Source organism: Carassius carassius, chromosome 46 (genome assembly GCF_963082965.1).
Source record: "Carassius carassius chromosome 46, fCarCar2.1, whole genome shotgun sequence".
NCBI classification, from domain to species: domain Eukaryota; kingdom Metazoa; phylum Chordata; class Actinopteri; order Cypriniformes; family Cyprinidae; genus Carassius; species Carassius carassius.
In genome coordinates, this window is record NC_081800.1 from 12345383 (window position 1) to 12366522 (window position 21140).

Consider the following 21140-nt stretch of genomic DNA (forward strand, 5'->3'; position numbering starts at 1 on the left):
TATTTAGCATGGATGCATAAAAATTGACCAAAAGCAACAGAAATGCTTTGTAACATTATAGATCCGGATCAGGTGACACTGAAGATTAAGTAATGACGCAATGAAAATACAGACTTGCCATCACAGGAATAAATTACATTTCTAAATATATTAAAACAGAAAACAGTCATTTTAAATTGTAATAGTATTTCACAATATTACTTCTTACTATATTTTTTATCAAATAAATGCATCTTTGGTGAGTATAAGAGACTGCTTTCAAAAACCCAAACTTTTGAAGGTTGTGTGCACTTTTTTCTTATAGGAAATGGATTGATGACTCATGCCGCACTACACAGATTTTTGTCCAATTAAATGCTCTCTAGAATGAGAACTACCCTCCCCCAAAACCACCTGCCACTGATTAGCAAATGGTGTTTCATGTCTGTTATTTAACTGAAGCCTATTTTGATTTATTTATTGAAAAAGGAGCAATTACTTAAATATATCCCAGCCATAAATCCTGTTTCAATGGGAAATATGTCAATATAGGACACAAAACTATCATCGTTATGAAATTTGTGATTGTGTCAGAAACAACATGTTATTCCAATCATGTTTCTAAATCAGATTTCAATCCACTTAGCCAGAAAAATGTCCATTTTCAACCAATCGAGACAAAAAAAAAAGTGTTGGTGGCAAAGCAGTTCTGTGGCTCTGACTGCATTATCCAATTATTAGCGGTGTAACGAGAGTGCAAATCTCATAGATTTACTGTCCACTTAAAATGAAGAGATGCACCAGCCATTACTAATGCAGGACACTCCACCACAATAGAATAAAAGTGTGAGAGAATGGAAGTGAGCGGATGAGAGAGGGAAGTCGTTTCTCATGGTGCAGAGAGCCAGATGGCAGAGCAGTGCTCTACAGGCCTGAGCTCCCAGGAATAGAGAGGGACAGAGAGAGACAAGGTGGGAATCTCAGAGAATAGAGTGCACCCTGCTGAAACCACTAGCATGACTGCTCACCAGCATAAGCTGTCTGGTTGATGCTGGCATCCCCAATAGTCTTCTAAAAATAGCTTAACCAGCGAGATTACCACCGCTGACCAGCTTCACCAGAATGACCATGCTGGTTGACCAATCTGACCTTCTATATTTGCTATACATACTCAAACCAACAATAATCACCCTAGACTAGCTTTGAAATGGAAAGTTGACATCAAAGTTCAGTGTCTTCTACTGCCCGAATGCATGCTGGCCAAGCTGGTCTTTCCAGCAGGGTGGACTGGTGTTGGTGGTCTTCTAAGGACACTGCTAATGAGCCAAGAACATCAAGTGTAGATAAGCAAGACAGCAAAAATGACACCTCTTAGATGGTGCAGAATTTAGTAGGTACAATGCACCCCTCTGCTTTAACAGCTAGGGTATAAACTCAAAAAACTGAAAGTGTGAAGTCTGGAGTTCCCCATGCAGCGCTATCAGAGGGCCACATCCTGAAACTGCTCTGAGTCTTATTCTTAGTTTCTGCAACACTTTGTAAGAAGAGTAAATGAGAGTTGAAATGAAAGCCATAAGTGTAATTTTAATTGTAACATTTTTAAAGCGGACATCGGATACACATTTTAAGTTGGTATGATTCTTTAGAGTCTTAATGAAATGTCTGCAACATATTTTGGTTAAAATTCCTCAGCGATCATGTACAACAACACCCTTTTACCTTGTCAAAAACAGCTTTGTTCACAGCGACCAGTTTCGGTGCATGTCTCTTTAAATGCTAATGAGCTCTGCTCACCCTACCCCTCTCTTATGTGGTATAAGCGATCTGCTTAAAATCTAAAGTGTGGGACTTACTTCTTTTGGAGGTGCAGCTGGATCACAAAAGATGGGTAATGATCCATCCTTGAGTTCTAACTTTTTTAGCAAAACCTGCCTTGAATTATCCCTCGTTCAGAAAGCTGGAGTAAAATGATTAGTACAGACATTACTGCATTTAGGTAGATCGGGGGGCGCATTCCCTTCAGAAACAAAAGTAATCCACTGTGTCTTCAGCGGCTCAGATGTCAGGAATGAATGACAACTGCTATGTTCATTCTTATATCCAACAACAAAACACATCAACTGCTTAGGAGCCATTCTTGTCTCCATCTGCTGTGGCATCGAAACAATGATGGGCTGTTTACAGCTCACTCAGGACGGGTCTATGCTAAAACACCTGTGTCCGTCAACAGTCGTGGGACGTCATCACTTTGCCAAGAATCTGTGAACGGCTTGTTCTGAGAAACTGCTTATGATTTGTGGTGATTTAAAAACAAGTACTGGCTGGATTTGTATTATTATAGGGTGGTTGTGTACATATACTGCCTACACACATTTAAGTTCAAACACTGTGTAAAAGTGAATTTTGCATCCGATGTCCCCTTTAAAGGGTTAGTTCATCGAAAAATGAAAATTATGTCATTAATGACTTACTCTTATGTCGTTTCAAACCTGTGAGACCTCCGTTCATCTTTGGAACACAGTTTAAGATATTTTAGATTTAGTCCGAGAGCTCTCAGTCCCTCCTTTGAAACTGTGTGAACGGTATACTGTCCATGTCCAGAAAGGTAAGAAAAACTGAACTGCTGTGAAGAGAGAACTGAAGATGAACAGCGAGCCGAGCCAGATAACGAACGAATGACTGATTGACTCGTTCATGAGTCAAGAACCGGTTGCATCGGTTTTCGGATCACCAGTAGTTCTTTCAGACAGTTTGATTCAATAAACCGGTTGAAGAAAACGGTTCACCGGCTCTTTTGCACTCGACGTAATGGCGTCATTGGCGATGATTGCCCTTGATTCAAGCCTTCGGTTTACCTGGGCTCATAAAATTAGCACAGAATCAGTTCTGAATCAATCACCAAAAGAATCAGTTCAGTTCAGATCCGCTGTGTGTCCGTCTGCTTCACGCTGAATCACACATGCGCAGTATCATCAGCTCCTCGGTTCTCGAATCAAACGCGTCCGACAGAAACGGTTCTTGATGAGTCGAGAACGAGTCAGTCTGTTGTTTGCTATCTGGCTCGGCTCGGTGTTCATCTTCAGTTCTCTCTTCACAGCAGCTCTCTTCAACAGTGTACTGTTTGAGTAAATGAATTACTCCGGGATATTGGTTTGTTTGAACTCAGAGGAAGTGTCAGCCACATTAAAAAAGTTAACAGCTTAAGTAATTTGTGGATTAATGCATATTGGAGACGCGAACCGTTTCAAACGATTCAGTTCAATTTGGTGAACTGGTTCAAGAAGATCCGGTTACATCGAGTGATTCGTTCGCGAACCGGATATCACTACACTGCAGTGAACGCACTCACAACAGACACGGAAGAGAAGACAATGATGAATAAAGTCGTAGTTTTTGCTATTTTTGGACCAAAATTTATCTTCGATGCTTCAAAAAATTCTAGCTGACCCTCTGATGTCACATGGACTACTTTGAAGATGTTTTTCTTACCTTTCTGGACATGGACAGTAGACCGTACACACAGCTTCAATGGAGGGACTGAGAGCTCTCGGACTAAATCTAAAATATCTTAAACTGTGTTCCAAAGATGAACGGAGGTCTCACATGTTTGAAACGACATGAGAGTAAGTCATTAATGACATAATTTTCATTTTTCGATGAACTAACCCTATTAGAGAAAATGTGTTTAACAGGTAAATTTCCCAGTGAAGAACTATAGTACCCATAAATACAGGGAGCTCCACCAATCACACAGAAGTAGAAATTGTGTCAAAAAGTAGCTCAAGAGCAACAACCCCCTCCCATTATGATTATATAAGATGTAATGAAGAAGTAAATTAATGATGCATTTACACACACAAACTAGTTATGGTTTTATAAATAAAATTAATTAATAAAATTAGTATTCTGCATTGTGTATGTTATAGCCTATGAAAACAATGCACCTTCTCATTGAAAGTAAAGCATAACATGGAAAAGGCAATAAATACAAGCATCACCAAGCATTTCACTGAGGAAGAGGCTTGGATAAGCACTGAAAAATGACTGCAGTATTCAGAGAACAGCGCAATTGATCTTATGAGCACGAACATGCATAAAAATTATGCATGACTTCACTCACACACACAAGTGAACACACATTTTTGTTGGCTAACATATGGATTGTTAGGCTGCACAGATGCCTGGAGAGGAAACTGTGAACACGTCTGTCTCATCCGATTTTATAAGCAGCCATGTCACTTCATGGAAATAACGAAGCATGACATTTCAAATAAGTCAAACCAAAAGGTAACGATTCACAAATAATCATAAACAGGCCACATTAATAAACCTGATGTGTTATTGTGTCACAGGCCATAATCAGACGAAGGGGTTGTCATGCTTAAAGCCATACCAGAAGTGTACAAATGCAACACACATGAGCAGAAACACAGGCACCAGTGTTAAGGAAGCCATGGCGGGAATGAAGTTATAGGAAGGAACACAGCAAGAACATTACAGAACTTTATCTGTAACGGATCAGAGGGCTGTCAGCCTCAGGGTTATACCTGAATGAATGAGAGCATATCTCCAGAGAAGAGTTTGTAGTGGTACTGGGAGCAGGGCCTGGCTTTCCGCACACGCACTGCCCTACCAGGTTGCGTTCTGGGAAATATATACACCAGCACTCTACTGTGACACTATGGCATCAGTGTACTCATGCAAACATGCTAACATAACAGTAATTCACACAGAACAGACAACAACACAACAGAAATGTACTGTAGAGCATGCACTAAGTTTTGGGTGAAAAAACACACTCTATTCATCCCACAATGAGATGTTTTAGCCTCATTATGAAACTGATTGTGATTCATTCGATCACTCGAGTCATTTAAACCGATGATTAAATTTCTCAATGGACCCGTCTACATTTCTGCTGAACACGCAAAGACCTCCGGCCAGGAAACAAGAGCAGATGTTTGCTGGACTGCGGCCAATGTTTTCAGCAGATAGTCACAGAGAGACAGATGGGATGGGAAACATACCTGGAGGGATCACTATTAATGGCCTCAGCTGCAAAAGAGACAGAAAGGGAAGATAAGGATAAAAAAAAACTTACAGTTAAGTTGACAGTTACACCATCACAAAGTTTCCACCAAAGATCTATAGTTACTAAAGTCACTGTTGCTACTTTAGTGTTGCAACTTTTATTGTGATAAGACATCTTACACCATCGTACCCAATATTTTATTAGAACACAGTGACAACCTTCTTTCACATATGCATTTTTTTTTTTCATTTCTTATTTACCTTCTTTCTTTCTTTTTATTATTATTTAAAGAGCTGGTTAGTTGTGGTTAGTTACCTTTCTGTATGGCCTCTTTAAGTAGGTCATGCTTGGCTTGGAGTTTCGAGACAAGAGAGCTGCCACTTACATGCTCCTTCACTTTCTGAAAAATAATAATAAAAAAATCCACTGAATACACGAATGCTTATGTTATTGTTAGTCATCAAGTAATTAACTTTTCTGCTCTAAGATTTGCATGGAAATAATATGCCCAAAAGTATAACTACTGTTCAAAAGTTTGAGGTTGGTAAGATTTTTAAAATGTTTTTGAAAGACGTTTTCTATGCCTGCCAAGGCTGCATTTATTTGATTAATTAACTTATTTGATTAATTAATATAGTTTGCAGATCTTTTTTCTATCATTTGATGTATCTTTTGATCTCTTGCACCTGGCCAAGACATTTTTGGATGTGCGTATTTTGATCCTTTCTTTATATTAATTAATAGACTAAAAATAGTGAAATATTATTACAATTTAAAATACCTGTTGTCCATTTAAATATATGTTAAATTATAATTTATTCCTGTGATGCAAATCTGTGTTTTCAGCATCATTACTCCGGTCTTCAGTGTCACATGATCCTTCAGAAATCATTCTAAAATGCTGATTTGCTTCTCAGAAACATTTCTTATTATTAATGTTAAAAACAGTTATGCTGCTTAATATTTCTGTGTAAACCATGATAAATTTGACGGATAGAAAGTTTAAAAGTATTTTTGGTCATAAAGCACATTAATTCTTGGACAAATGGAGGGTATCTTACTGTGAAGTAGAAGGTCTCTGTGTCCTGTTGATTGGCTCTGCGTTTGGCGAGGCTGGCTTTGGTTCCTGTGCCATCACCTGTGCTCTCCACTGATGGGGTGGCAGAGGCATCAGGGGTGGGGTTGCAGTCATCATCGCAGATGCTCTCCAGAAGATTTGAGAGTGTTGTCTTAAGTGTCTTACTGATCTGAAGGAATTCCACAAGTTTAAGATATATGAGTAGCAAAAAGGGGCTGTTCACAAATCCGCTTGAAAAACCAAAATAATAAGAGTCAGAGAAATGCACAGTACTGCTATGAGCAACTCTGAAGGAGTGCACAAAAATAAAGAGTGCTGCACAGATTTTACCTCCTCAGTTTCCAAGGTAACAGATGCCAGTCTGGACTGAAGCTGCTGGAATCTGGTCTCGAGCTCATACCTCACCTGACCTTCTGCGCTCACCTCACACACCTGTCACATACACCAGATATTTTAATTAGGGGTGCTCCAATCAGGATTTTGTATATTAATAATATACAATGTATATTAATAATTATTTAATAATTATTAATTTGTATGTTAATAATTGTAATTATTATTTTTACACAGTACAGTAATACAATCTTTATCAATCTCTATATATATATTAGAGGTGGGCATAGATAATTTTTTTTAATCTAGATTAATCTCACTGTGATCTTGAAATTAATCTAGATTAAAATGGCTCATTTGAATTCTGCCGAAGGCATTCAGAATATGTGTGTTACCCAAATAAAATTGACAAACAGTAAGTCTTTGAGAAGGGGTTTATCAAGCTAGGTGGTGCATTACAAAAGGGGCTCATCTCCTGTTTCCAAAATGCATCACAAAGTGCTTGAAAAAGCTGTAAACTGGTGTTTTTTAGTTCTTTTTTTTTGTTGCTTTTTGTTTTGGAGGCTTTGGGAGAAGGAAAAACTACATTTTATTTTATTATTATGTGATGGTACAAAAACTTGAAATATTGTCACTGAATGTAAACGGTCTTGGAAATGCAATCAAAAGAGCAAAGGTAATGACAAAAATAAAGAAAGAAAATAAGCACGTTATCTTTCTGCAGGAGACCCATTTGTCGCCACAAGAGCACAAGAAACTAAAAAAATTTGGATATGAGGAAATATACTACAGCTCTCACGTTCAAAGCCACAAAAGAGGTGTAGCCATCCTCATCTCGAAGTCATTGAAACTAGACGTATATAAAGAAATAAAAGACAAAGAGGGGCGCTTTGTTATAGTGAAGGGCAAAGTTGGAAATAGCATATTGACTTTAGTTTGTATATATGCACCTCCAAATAGTGATAGATCTTTTTTTAAAGACTTATTTGATGTGATCTCCCTAGAATCTGAGGGAATTTGTATTTGTGGTGGGGATTTCAATGTAATACTGAATTATAATCTGGACACAACTAGTCAAACCAGAAATAAAAAATCAATTGGAAAATTTGTAAACAATACACTTAAAGAAACTGGACTTGTAGATGTATGGAGGCTATTACACCCCACGCAAAGAGACTATACACATTACTCTATTCCGCACTCTGTACATACGCGGATTGATTATTTTCTAATGCAAAAGGAAACATGCTACAGAGTGTTGGATTGTAAAATTGGAGTCGCTGATATCTCTGATCATAATGCAATTTTCTTAACTATCCAAATAGACGTTGCACCCAAAAACTCTGTTTGGCGGCTCAATGTGGGTATTCTTAACAACGAAAGAATTGTGAATGATATTAAGCAGGAAATTGATACATTTCTTAGAGAAAATGATAATGGGGAAGTTGACCCTTTAATTCTTTGGGATGCGTTGAAGGCTGTGGTGCGGGGAAAACTAATAGCTATAAATGCACAACTCAAGAGAGTTAGAAAAGAGAAATATGAAAAATTGATGAATACTTTGAAAGAGTTAGAAAATAAATTTAAACATAATAGAGAATTAGATACACAAAAACAGATAATGGAAGTAAAAACACAAATAGAAGAATTACTTAATCAAGAAGTAGAAAAAAAGGCAAGATACGTCAAGCAAAGTTATTATGAACTTGGTCCCAAGTCAGCAAAGTTACTTGCTCGTAGATTGCGGAAACAACAAATGAATACTGCAATTCATAAAATTAAAAATCCAATATCACAGAAAATTGAAACTAAGCCTGAGGAGATTGAAAAGATTTTTAGAGATTACTATCAAAAACTTTATTCACAAGACGAGACCGTGAACAAGTGTTACATAAGGAATTTTCTCTATTCATTAGATTTACCTAGCATTGGGATGATACAGAACAAAACAATCACCAAAGAGATTTCACTAGAAGAATTAAATAAAGCGCTGGGTAAAATGAAGACTAATAAAACTCCGGGTGGTGATGGGTTTCCTGCGGAATGGTACAGAAAATTTCGTGACAATCTGAACCCAATTTTATTAAGATCTTTTAACTGGACGATAAAGGAAGGCCGCATTCCACCATCTTGGAAAGAGGCCATTGTGTCTCTGATTCCTAAAGAGGGGAAAGATAGAGATGATTGTGTTAATTACAGACCCATTTCCATTTTGAACGTGGACTATAAATTGTATACTTCAATTATTGCTAAAAGACTGGAATCATTTGTTACAGATTTGATCGATGAAGATCAGAGTGGGTTCATTCCAGGGAGACAAACACAGGATAATATTAGAAGAACCCTACACATACTCGGAAAAATCAAGAGAGATAAATTAAGTGCAGCTCTTATAAGTCTGGATGCTGAAAAGGCATTCGACAGGGTGGGGTGGGAATTTCTGTATCAGACGCTGGAAAGATTTGGATTCGATCAAGACTCAATAAAAATTATTAGGGCAATTTACCAACAGCCTACTGCCAGAATCAAGGTAAATGGGTCTCTAGCAGATCGTTTCTATTTGAGCAGAGGAACGAGGCAAGGCTGCTGTCTGAGCCCCATCCTCTTTGCTCTGTATATTGAGCCACTGGCGCAGGCTATCAGACAAGAGGAGGGATTAAAGGGTATCACCATGGGACATATGGAGCACAAAATAGGATTGTTTGCTGACGACGTTATGCTATACTTGCAGGACTTGGACACCTCTCTCCCTAAACTTTTAGAGGTGATTGAACAGTTTCATGCTTGCTCTGGTTATAAACTAAATATCACAAAAACTCAAATTATTCATTTTAATTACTGTCCAGGAGAAGAAATTAAAAATAAATTAAATGTAAATTGGAAAACAAAAACACTGAAATATTTAGGTGTAAACATAACAAAGAACCCTGAGCTGATATACAAAGCAAACTATAAGCCAATAAATAATAACATAAAAAAAGATTTGGAGAGATGGTCGACCTACCCGTTAGATTTTAGTAGCAGAATAAATGTAATTAAAATGAATATTATGCCAAGGCTCCTGTACCTGTTTCAGTCGCTCCCAGTCGAAATACCACTCCAACAATTTGCACAATGGGACAAAATGGTGTCAAGGTTCATATGGGGGGGGAAACGCCCCAGAATACGTCTCTCTACGTTGCATCTCCCAAAAGAGAAAGGTGGGATGGCTTTGCCAAACTTAAAACTGTACTTTCAAGCTGCACAACTACGACCTTTATGCCTTTGGTGTGATAACTCTTATATTGCAAGATGGAAAGATATTGAGATTTATAATGTACCAGACTATAATGTTCAAACCCTGTTGGGGGAGGAAGGCCTAGACGACAATCTAAGGAAGGGTCTGAATCCGATAGTTAAGTTTTCCCTTGAGATATGGTTCTCTCTGATTAAGCAATTTAAACCTAAAAATGATCAAAAAATACTGAGATGGATCGCAATGGACAATAGATTTAAGCCGGGTACTTATGACAGGACTTTTAAGGATTGGATGAATAGAGGCCTGACGGCTTTCTGCATAGCTATCAAAAACAACAAGATGAAGAGTTTCCAGGAGCTAAAGGATAGTTTTGATCTAAATAACCATGATCTATTCAGGTATTTTCAGTTGAGAGATTATTACTGCAAGGAAATTAAGGGGATTTCTTCCGACGTGGTAAACCCTCTTATTGAAACAATGTGTGGTGCTTATCAACAAAAGACTAACAAGATTGTGTCTAAACTCTATCGCAGTCTGCTGGAGAACTTGAAAAACACTACACTCTATGTAAAAGCAAAATGGGAGTGTGAATTAAAAACTGCTCTCACAGAGGAGGAATGGTATCAAACATGCAGTCTACTCCAGACCTCGACGAACTCCCAACAGTGGAGAGAGTTTAATTGGAAGTGTTGTATAAGGTTTTTCATCACTCCTTACCTGAAGAGTAAACAACTTGGGATACCTCAAGACTGCTGGAGGAACTGTGGTAGTAGTAAGGCAAATCACGCCCACATCTTTTGGACATGTCCTAAAATTCAACCATTTTGGACTATGGTTAACAATTCTTTACAGAAGGTGCTGGGATACACGATCCCAAAGGATTGTAAAGTTATGTTCCTTGGAAACATCACAGAAAGCGTGCGGAAGGAGGACCTTTATTTAACCAAGATTTTGTTATCTGCGGCACGAAAGGCTATTACTAGACTTTGGCTCAAACCAAACATCCCAGATCATCAGCAATGGACAAGCATAATTCAAAGCATTTTTATAATGGAAAAATTTACCTACACTATACAATTAAAGGATTCATTATTTAAAGAAAAATGGGAAAAGTGGTCCAATTTTCTGACATTAGAATCAGCTTAATTGTTTCTCCCAATATGACTGTATGGTGTGTTTTAAGTTTGTAAGACTCTACGGATGGTGATTGGGTAAACTTGCACAAAAGATGGTAGAACTCAGGTAGATGGGTGGTTCATTTATCAGTATTTCCAAAGACTACAAGTTGACTTATTTCTGTCTTCAATGTACTAGATACCTCCTCCTTGACCTCCTTTGATTTGGTTCAATGTATTATTGTTTATTTTATTTTATTCTTGTTATGGCTGTCATAAAACTCCAATAAAGATGAAAGTTGAAAAAAAAAAAAGAAAAAGCTGTAAACTGATTCCTCATTGCACAAGGTGCAAACAACCTTACGCCTGTTTCACACATACTCCGTCTGCAGTGTGTATGCGTTTTGTATTTTTTTACACACCCATGTTAACGGATTCCAGCGTTCATGCGGTTGCGGTCCGTCAGTGTGTTCCAGGAGCGTTGCGTCTGCAGCAGTGCAGCGATCGTTTACATACCGAGTAGCGAACTGCAAACGCGTCCTGTGTGAAAGCACATCGAGTCCATGCTGCACCACATACGTAACGCACACGGACTGTATACGCACTGTAGACGGAGTATATGTGAAACAGGCATGAGCAGGCCGTAGCTGGGGTCAGCGGGGACCCGGTGAAGGTTGTACCAGTGGGCCCTGTTTGAAATTGTTTAATTTGTATGTTCGTTTATTTTTATTTATTTGTGCTATTTACACAATGTTTAAGTTTTTTTTAAGTATTTCGGTGTCAAGGTACAGAAACCAAATAATTAAATGTAAAATAGGACTGGACAGTCTTCAATGTAAAAATGAAATATACAATCAAACCTACATTTATTCAGACACCTTCAACATTACAGTTTTGCTATATATATATATATAAAAAAATATATCTGTTGTCTGAATAATTTTTGGTTTGCCTGTTAAAACTACAAAGTAATTCAGTCAAGAGCAGTGAGTGATTTTCATTTTAATTTTCTTGGATTAAAATTACAGCAGCCAGTAGCTAAATTCGGCGCAGTCACTTTAAGAGACGATGAACGCATCCAATGTAATACACATCTCATTTTTTTCTTGTACTGTTTACTTTCACTTAAGAAATAACTGACAGTTTTTTCGAGCATAATTTCCAAGGTGGATATTTTGATATATTTTGTATGTATTTGTCGTCACAAGAGAAAAAATAAGCAAATTCGATCTTCAAGTGTTTTGAGACGCCTCTGCGTGAGCCCTGAGCACCAGAACACCGCGAATACTGAATTGGGCTCTTTCACATCTTTTCGTTTGTTCAAACTGCGATTTGTGTTTGTTCGTTCAGGTGCAGGAGGGACTTCGAGGAGAACTTCGCAAAAGAGAGCTCGATTCAGTGTCGCTGTCTGTGAGACGCGGCTTTCTCTCTCGTGCGCACCGAACACAACGCGCGAGTAACCAGCTTCTCTGTTCAGCTTTTCCGCATCTTGTGTTTGGATGCTTTAATGTTTAAATCGACAAGCGGTAAGGCTTAAAAACATGTGAAAAAGATACGTTTTCGTGATGATGGCTAGCAGTGGGCCGTCAACTGTCCGGAGCATCTTTTTAGGCTGGCCTCAGCCAGTCGGTTATATAAAATATGAAGGTGAAAATCATCATAGCTTGCTTAGTATAGACCCAGCTCCCAACCCAACTTTGAGAATAGATTAACGGCGATATTTTTTTTATCGGCCGATAAGAGTCTCACGTTAACGCAGCACATTAACGCCGATAACGGCCCACCACTAATATATATATATATATATATATATATATATATATATATATATATATATATATATATATATATATAAATAAATAAATATAAATAATTAAATATTAAATTAAATGTAATTTTTATATATATATACACACACACATTTTAAATTATGATTATACAAAATATAACACTAAAATATTTCAAGGATTTCATTAATTCAAGAGCTACTGAAAGCCCTACTAATGCAGACGGTCATTCTCATGCATTACCTGGTCTCCTTCATGGGGCTGGTACTGAAAGCGTAAGGGCAGACAGAAAACCATGTTGTGGGCCTGGAGCAGAGCATCTCTGTCCTGGCCCTGGTTGAGTCCAGTGACCGCTGTGTCTAGCTGCTGAAGGCCATTTTTCATATTCTGGACAGTTCGGTTTCTATTGGAGAGGTAACCGCGTATAACCCGAGACACAGACAGGTGGTACCCCAGATCTGTGCACTGCATTCAACATCAACCAGATGGCGAGACAAAGACAAAAAGAGAAAAATACAGTCATTGTTTGAGCAAACATGATGGTTCTACATTGTGCCTCAGGCAGTGAGAATAACAAACCATCAGACACTTTTAAGAACTGACTTGAAGGCTGAAGATATCAGTGCCACAAAAGATATACAGTACCAGCATAGGCACTATTTATACTTGTCTTTAAATAACATTAAAGTATAAATCTTTAATCAAAAGTTGTTTAAGACCATGAGAAACATAAATCAATGGAAGTGTATATGGTTTTCTCAAGAGCTCTCTCAATGGACAAACTCTGCAAACAGTAAATACATTAGATAAAATGATGTGCTATATTTTGGTCAGGGGTCAATTCTCATTTTTCAAGATGAAAAGGGAACTAAAACATGACATCAAATAGAGAGTGTCTAGACAGATGGTACTGGAACAGCAGTGTTTTAGACTCACATCAATCAGAGTGGAAATGTCCTGCAGATAGTACTTATTCATGGAGACATTAGCTGCGGCCAAGTTGAGCAAGTAGTCGTTGCGAGCTTTAGTGCACTTCAGCTGAGTTTCCTGTACTTTCCCTTGTCTCTGCAATGAAACACGCGTACAGTGGTAACCAGGGGGTTAGAGATAATGTGAGATATAGCTCTTCCTGTGCCATCTTCACAGAGCTAAGCTCCGGATGTCACCATCTTTCATTCTTACAAACCACTGATTTTACCTTCTCCATTAGTCGCTCTATTTTTTTCACAGAACTGCGCCTCTGCCCTCCTGATTGGCTGAGCCCCAGATCAGCTGATTTGCCCGTCTGTTTCTCCTCCAATCGTGTGGCCTCTTTGAGCTTACCTTCAGCAGCCAGACTGTCTATGTGGTACTGATGGTAAGTTTTCAAATCCTGTCAGAAATTAAACACTTTTACAATATGCACAGCAAAATGTAATTTTCTTTAATCAAATTCATTAATCAGTTTCCAGTATTACCTAAAAATCCTTAAAACACGGTAAACTTTATTTTTACTCCATGGGCAAATAAATTTTTTTTATTGTAACATAATGAGACAGATAATGTTTGTTATAATGTAATCCAGTAATTGTCATTTTATTGTTTTACTTATGAATAAAACAATATTTATGTAGTGACGTACTCAAATTCAAGCTCTATTTTTATGTTTTATGGTCAAGCTTAGCATATTTATTTTCAGCCTTGAGCCAAGACGCTTGCGGTAGGCACACTGTTGGTCTACTAGAGGGTAGAGAGCACACAGCTGCTGTCAGCCGGGGTCAGTGGCCTTAATCTTGCAGCTCTGACCCGAGCACAGCTAGAAATGATCTCTGGAAAGCAGGGGGCGCGTGGGCTTTTTGTGCTACAGGATGGACCAAAATGCAATGAAACTTAGGGGTCTATAGAAAGACATGCAGACATATTCCATCATGAATGCATGAGCAAATATTTGCATCAATTGGTGTTTAGTTAAGTTTTTATCATACAGTCTCAGCCCGCAGCGAGATGGTGTAATTCAAGTCAGAGGTCATTTGGTTCACTCGAGCGTGTGACTTTTAAGCATGTAAAATTAGCATGCTCACACCTCTAACCTACCGTCTGCAGCTCTGTGGTGACTTTCAAGAGTTCATCCTGCATCTGGAGTCCCACCTCCTTGCTCTGAAACAGAGAATAAGAAATAAGGAAGATGGTCTGGCTGTGTTTTGTGTGCGAGTGTTATGTCGGTTAGTAAGAGAGGAAGAGAAGAAAGGGGATTTAGATGTCAGATCTGGTAAAAGAGTGGAAGAGAGAGATTTCTGTACCCGTTTTGCCAGGCGGTATGTATCCTCTATGCAGTGTGAGAGCCGCTGCGTGAGTGTGTTGCAGCAAAGCTCACTCAGTGAACTGTGATCCCGGCTCTCCTGCCTGGTCTGGGTCAGCAGAACAGACCAGCACTGAGCCACCGACAGGTCCAACTGCTCCTTTCTACAGAGAGAGTGTGGTGAATCAAAGGTTTCAATGTAACAGAAATAGTGATAGATCTTTTCTTCTACATTGTGATAAATCTGAGTGAAACAGATTCTCAATTTGACTTCATCAGTGCTAAAAGCAGGATAAGTACCTCTTGGTCTTCACTGTGAACCTCTCGCTGAGTCTCTCCAGAGAGCGGGCATACTCTGCCTCAATCTCCCCCCGTCTGCGCAGGTAGTCGCTCAGATCCTGCAGCTGCTGTGTCTTGACCTCCACCTGCGCGTCTAGGATTTTGAGCTGCTCTGAAAGCTGACCCCGCACCTCTGAGCAAATAGACAGAAGGGAAAGAGACCACATATGGATGGGTTTCAGCACAAAAAGCGAGAGCTGATTGGATGAGGGAAGACAGCATCCCAAATATTACCTATAAATACTTTACAGTGCATGCCTACATCCCACACACAGAACAAACATTACATGTAGAGAAGTACATTAGTCTGAACTACCTAACCAAGTGAAAGAGACAGCATTAGATCACGTTTTTACCTTTGATTTGTGTCTCATACTCCGCCAGGCTCCCCTTTTCCTTTCTAAGTTTTCCATGCGATGCCATGTCCTCCTTCGTTGGTGTAGCGCTCCTGACTTGTTCAGAGTGACTCACAGTCTGAGATGATCACACACAAGCTTCGTTCCTCTTCACGAAAAAATAAATAAATAAAAAAAACTACACTAATTCAAGTTTCAAAGATTTGTTGTTTATATTTTGCAAAATGAGCTATATTTCCATTATAGCTAAGAAAGGCTTGCCACGTTCGGTCTGGAGTTCATACTAGGTTATTAAAGGAAAGCCTTTTCAGTCTTTCAATCTGTGCTCTTAGCAGAAACGGAACAGGGAAGTCTCTGTGTGCACGTGTGTGTTTGTGTGTGTGAGTGTTTGTGAACACGGAGGGAGTTCCAATCCAAGCAGTTCTCTCTCAGCACTGAGCTTGTGCATTTAAAGGTTCGTTTTCAAAGCTGAGAATGTTGCAGGGGTCTGATAGTTTTCTAGTTTTCTATTTTCTGAGACTGTGGTTACACGTGATTGCCCTTTCCTGGAAAACACAGAGAGAGACACAGGAAGAAGATTTTGGTGTGGATGACTGACAAAGTACAAGACAGAAACAAACCGTAAATGCTATATGGAAGTAAATACAAGTTAAAAGTGACAGGAGAGGAAGAGAGATTGAAAAAATGTTACTTCAGAATGACGTGTCTCTGGCACTTCCAGAAGACAAAAACGTTAAGCGAATAGAGTACACCTGCCCACATCCTGTTTGTCTTCTTTGGTGTGTGTGTGTGTGTGTGTGATTCAGAAAGATTCTCACATCAAGACACCCAGTCAATCCTAAATTAAATATCCACACTTTGTACTACTTCTAAAAACAAACTTCTCAAGTTCTCGACATGGTTTTCTTTATGGTTTTGCGCCTTCCACCAAGTGACAGATAGTCTTTGATATCAACAACAAACAATATAAGAACGGTTTCGTTCTTCCTTTTAAGGAAGTCTGTTTATATTGCTATCCTAACTATGAACAATTATATACCTGCATTTTATTATTTACATTATGCATCTTCAACGCTGCCTGCAATCCAATCAGACAAACCTGTGACCCAATTTTTAGTCCCAACCCACCAGCTGAGAATCACTGCTCTAAAGCATGAGCTAATAACTCAAGTTAAAGGCCTTAAACGCATCAGACAGGGAAGGGAGGAATTTTTAGAAGCTCTCACTTTTTGTTCATTCTAGGACGTTTCATTCTGAACTGCGCTAGAGTTTCTATGAGTTGCGCCAGTGATGGCCGTTGGTCTTGTGAGAGGGTGGAGGGACCTGAGTCATCATGGCTTTCCGCACAAACACACATTATCATAGTCAGATCAGAGAGTGCTGCTCTAGCAGTGCATTAAGAATTTAAGGTAGCACACATGTATGGTGAGTCACCTGAGAAACACACACAGAAATGTTCTGCACATTATGAGCTAATGCACAAACATTTACATACAAATAAAGAGGTTTCTTATCATAGTAGTTTGTCTCATGTATGCACTTAGATATTTTGTCAATGGTATGCATATATGTTTTAACTAGACGAAATGACTGGCAACATGGGCACTATTTTCTCTAATACATTAGAAGCTGTTGCCCCCATCAAATTGAAAAAGGTTAAAGAAAAATGTACTGTGCCATGGTATAACAGTAATACTCACTCTCTCAAGAAAGAAACTTGTAGTCTTGAACGCAAATGGAGAAAAACTAACTTGGACGTTTTTAGAATTGCATGGAAAAACAGTATGTCCAGCTATAGACAGGCTCTAAAAACTGCCAGGGTTGAGCATATCCACAAACTCATTGAAAATAACCAAAACAATCCAAGGTTTTTATTTAGCACAGTGGCTAAATTAACAAATTAGCAGACGCCACCTGATTCAAATATTCCACCAACGTTAAATAGTAATGACTTTATGAATTTCTGCACTGATAAAATAGATAACATTAGAAATACAATAGCGAATGTAGATTCTACAGCGTCTAACACTTCAGTTTCATCCATCGCACCCAAAGATAAACTGCAGTGCTTTACAAATATAGGACAGGAAGAGCTAAATAAACTTATCACTGCATCTAAACCAACAACATGTTTATTAGATCCTGTACCCACTAAATTACTGAAAGAGTTGTTACCTGTAGCCGAAGAACCGCTTCTCAATATTATTAACTCGTCGTTATCTTTAGGTCACGTCCAAAAACCATTTAAGCTGGCGGTTATTAAGCTTCTTATTAAGAAACCAAAACTAGATCCTAGTGTACTGGCAAATTATAGGCCTATTTCAAATCTTCCATTTATGTCTACAATTTTTGAAAAAGTTGTGTCTGCTCAATTGAGCTCCTTTCTGCAAATAAAATTATCTGCATGAAGAATTTCAGTCAGGTTTCAGGCCTTACCATAGCACAGAAACTGCACTTGTTAAAATTACAAATGACCTGCTTCTTGCGTCAGATCAAGGCTGCATCTCATTGCTAGTTTTACTTGATCTTAGTGCTGCGTTCGACACCATAGATCATGACATACTCATAGATCGATTACAAAACTATACAGGTATTCAAGGGCAGGCTCTAAGATGGCTTAGATCCTACCTGTCCGATCGCTACCATTTTGTTTATTTAAATGGGGAGTCATCTCATTTATCACCAGTAAAATATGGAGTGCCACAAGGATCCGTCCTAGGTTCTCTTCTATTTTTAATATACATGTTGCCCCTTGGTAATATTATTAGAAAATACGGAATTAGCTTCCACTGTTATGCTGATGATACTCCGCTATATATCTCAACGAGACCAGATGAAACTTCTAAATTATCTAAGCTAACAGAGTGTGTTAAAAATGTAAAAGATTGGATGACCAATAATTTTCTCCTATTAAATTCAGATAAGACAGAGATATTAATTATTGGACCAAAAAACAGTACACAGAATCTTGTAGATTACAATTTGCAACTAGACGGATGTACTGTTACTTCCTCTATAGTCAGAAATCTGGGTGTTATATTAGACAGCAACTTGTCTTTTGAAAATCATATTTCCCATATTACAAAAACTGCATTCTTCCATCTTAGAAACATTGCCAAGCTACGAAACATGTTATCTGTTTCTGATGCACAAAAGCTAGTTCATGCATTCTTGACCTCTAGACTGGACTATTGTAACGCACTGCTAGGTGGATGTCCTGCATCTTCAATAAACAAGCTACAGGTAGTACAAAATGCAGCAGCTAGAGTTCTTACCAGGTCAAGAAAATATGATCATATTACCCCAATTTTACAGTCTCTGCACTGGCTACCTATTAAGTTCCGTATCAGTTACAAATTATCATTACTTACCTATAAAGCCCTAAATGGTTTAGCTCCTGCGTACCTAACTAGCTTTCTGCCACATTACAATCCATGCTCCCTAAGGTCACAAAACACTGGATGTTTGGTAGTTCCTAATATAGCAAAGTCCACTAAAGGAGGTAGAGCTTTTTCACATTTGGCTCCCAAACTCTGGAATAGCCTTCCTGATAATGTTCGGGGGTTCAGACACACTCCCTCTGTTTAAATCTAGATTAAAAACGCATCTCTTTCGCCAAGCATTTGAATAATGCATCTCTCAAATTGTGACTGTAGTTGCATCTGATCAAATGCACATTCTTATTCTTTAGCTTGGGTTAAACTAATCAGAGGCGTCGTGCCCATTCGAAGTGAGGGGGCACGTGCCCCCTCAGATTTCTGAGCCAAGTGGATTTTAAATGCAGCTTCCAAACGAAAAAAAAAAAATTGCAGAATAATATTTTTTATATATTTGATACAATCACAGCGGTGTGATTAGATCGTTCAGTGCACAGCATCAGCTGCTAAATTCAAATCTGCGTTCGCTGGCTGGCGCTGAGCCAGAGACAGACGCGTTCGTACAACGCTTCATGATAACCAATCAGAAACTATTCTGTTGCGCTTATGGATGCAATGGCCAATCAGAGACGTCCAGAAGAGTCATCACTGAAACGCAGTGTTTTGTTCACTTGCTCGCTGACTGAATTATTTAGCGAATTCTCTCATCAGAAACAACAAAAAGTGCAGATGTGCGTACGAATGTAAGTAAGATATTCGTTTCATAATGTAAAGTGCTTCAGTAATTTTAATGGGAGTTTTTGAGAGTGCCTGAACTCTGGCTAGACTGAATGAAAATGTTTTTTGATAATGTAAATGTTCTTTACTCTCTGTAAAATGAAAGTGTTAAAATAAGTATCTTACAATATTGTTATTAAAATTTACATTAAATGTAAATTCAGTCGTATTAAAAATATTTTATGGCATGATATGGCACTTAAGTAAAAAGTCAGGTTTTTATGTGTAGTTAATAGATTACACTACATTTCCATATATTGATCAAATAGCAATCTACAAAGGTGCAAAACGCGTTTACCTACACATATTTGAGAAACGAGATATTTCCTGATATATTAAGCATGTTTGGAATTGTTTTGAATAAAAAGGAAAAAAAGTAATAAAAAAATAAGCCTATATCAGTTATACAGTGCTTTCGTAGAATGACTTATACCCCCCCCCCCCTCCCCCCCCAAAAAAAATGTACCCCCTCAAAAATCATGAATGCATGACGCCCCTGAAACTAATTAATTTCACTTGGTTGGAAAAGCAACTATACTAATGAAGTCTCTATTTGTTTCTCTGTTTTGTAATTAGGATTTACACAAGCTCCAGTCTGGAACCAGAACACCTGAGAAGAGATGATGCTGACCCTCAGAGGACCCCAGATGATGCTAACCCTGAATCAACAAACAGAACTAACAAATATTGCTACAAGTGTGGCTGCATCATATAATAATTGCTGTTAATAATGTTCATCGTCTGGCTGACTACGTCTTGTATTAATTTTTCTGAAAAATCCTGTCATACGTGCACAAACTTACAGTCACCACTTATAAGCTACTACTAAATATTGTAGAAACGTAATTTTCTGTAAAGTTGCTTTGTAACGATTTGTATTGTAAAAAGCGCTATACAAATAAACTTTAATTTAATTGAATTTAATTTTAGGTCAGGGATTCCCAAACTTTTGAAGCCTGACCTCTTGAGATTTTAAGTTCATATTTCAACAATTTATCAACACATTTGTATGTTCACGGTTCTCTGATGTTGTTTAATGCTCGCATGACATGCAAGTAAACAAATTATTTTGCATTATTTTGATTGCTATTATTTTACAATTATTTATTTATTTTGAATTGTAAATTAAGATTTACAGAATTATTCGATTTTGATCAGCTCTCAAACCCCTTGTGGTTAGCTCATGAATTCAAGTTTGGGAAACCCTGTTTTAGGCCTTTGGATGCTATATAGATATGACAAATTAAAAACTGTAAAAATAATTTTATGAAGTTGTAAATAAAACATAGATCATTGGAGTACATTTTACAAGAAAATACCATTTCAGTCTTTCTACTTCAAAATGTTTCTTTGTAAAAAAAATTGACCAGATTTTTTTCAACCCTGTCACATAAGCACAAAGCTTTTCATGTAACAAATAAACAAACAGTTATTGCATACCCATAATACTA

At 38.0% G+C, this 21140-nt stretch overlaps 1 protein-coding gene across 4 annotated transcripts in view; it reads right to left on the minus strand.

Moving 5' to 3' along the window:
* LOC132129649 (SLIT-ROBO Rho GTPase-activating protein 3-like) overlaps nt 1–21140 on the minus strand; it is a 41028-nt gene that overhangs the window by 8319 nt on the left and 11569 nt on the right. For 2 of the 4 annotated variants that reach the window (XM_059541294.1, XM_059541292.1), the window contains exons 2-13: nt 15536–16080; nt 15141–15312; nt 14842–15004; nt 14636–14698; nt 13761–13934; nt 13499–13627; nt 12806–13027; nt 6420–6521; nt 6073–6258; nt 5327–5411; nt 5007–5034; nt 4527–4623 (exon numbers count right to left, since the gene is read on the minus strand). In XM_059541294.1, coding sequence (XP_059397277.1) covers nt 4527–4623; nt 5007–5034; nt 5327–5411; nt 6073–6258; nt 6420–6521; nt 12806–13027; nt 13499–13627; nt 13761–13934; nt 14636–14698; nt 14842–15004; nt 15141–15312; nt 15536–15602 — 1488 coding nt within the window. In that variant the 5' untranslated portion in view covers nt 15603–16080. The remainder of the gene's footprint in view (nt 1–4526; nt 4624–5006; nt 5035–5326; nt 5412–6072; nt 6259–6419; nt 6522–12805; nt 13028–13498; nt 13628–13760; nt 13935–14635; nt 14699–14841; nt 15005–15140; nt 15313–15535; nt 16081–21140) is intronic. The other 2 variants (XM_059541293.1, XM_059541295.1) reach the window with 2 other exon arrangements.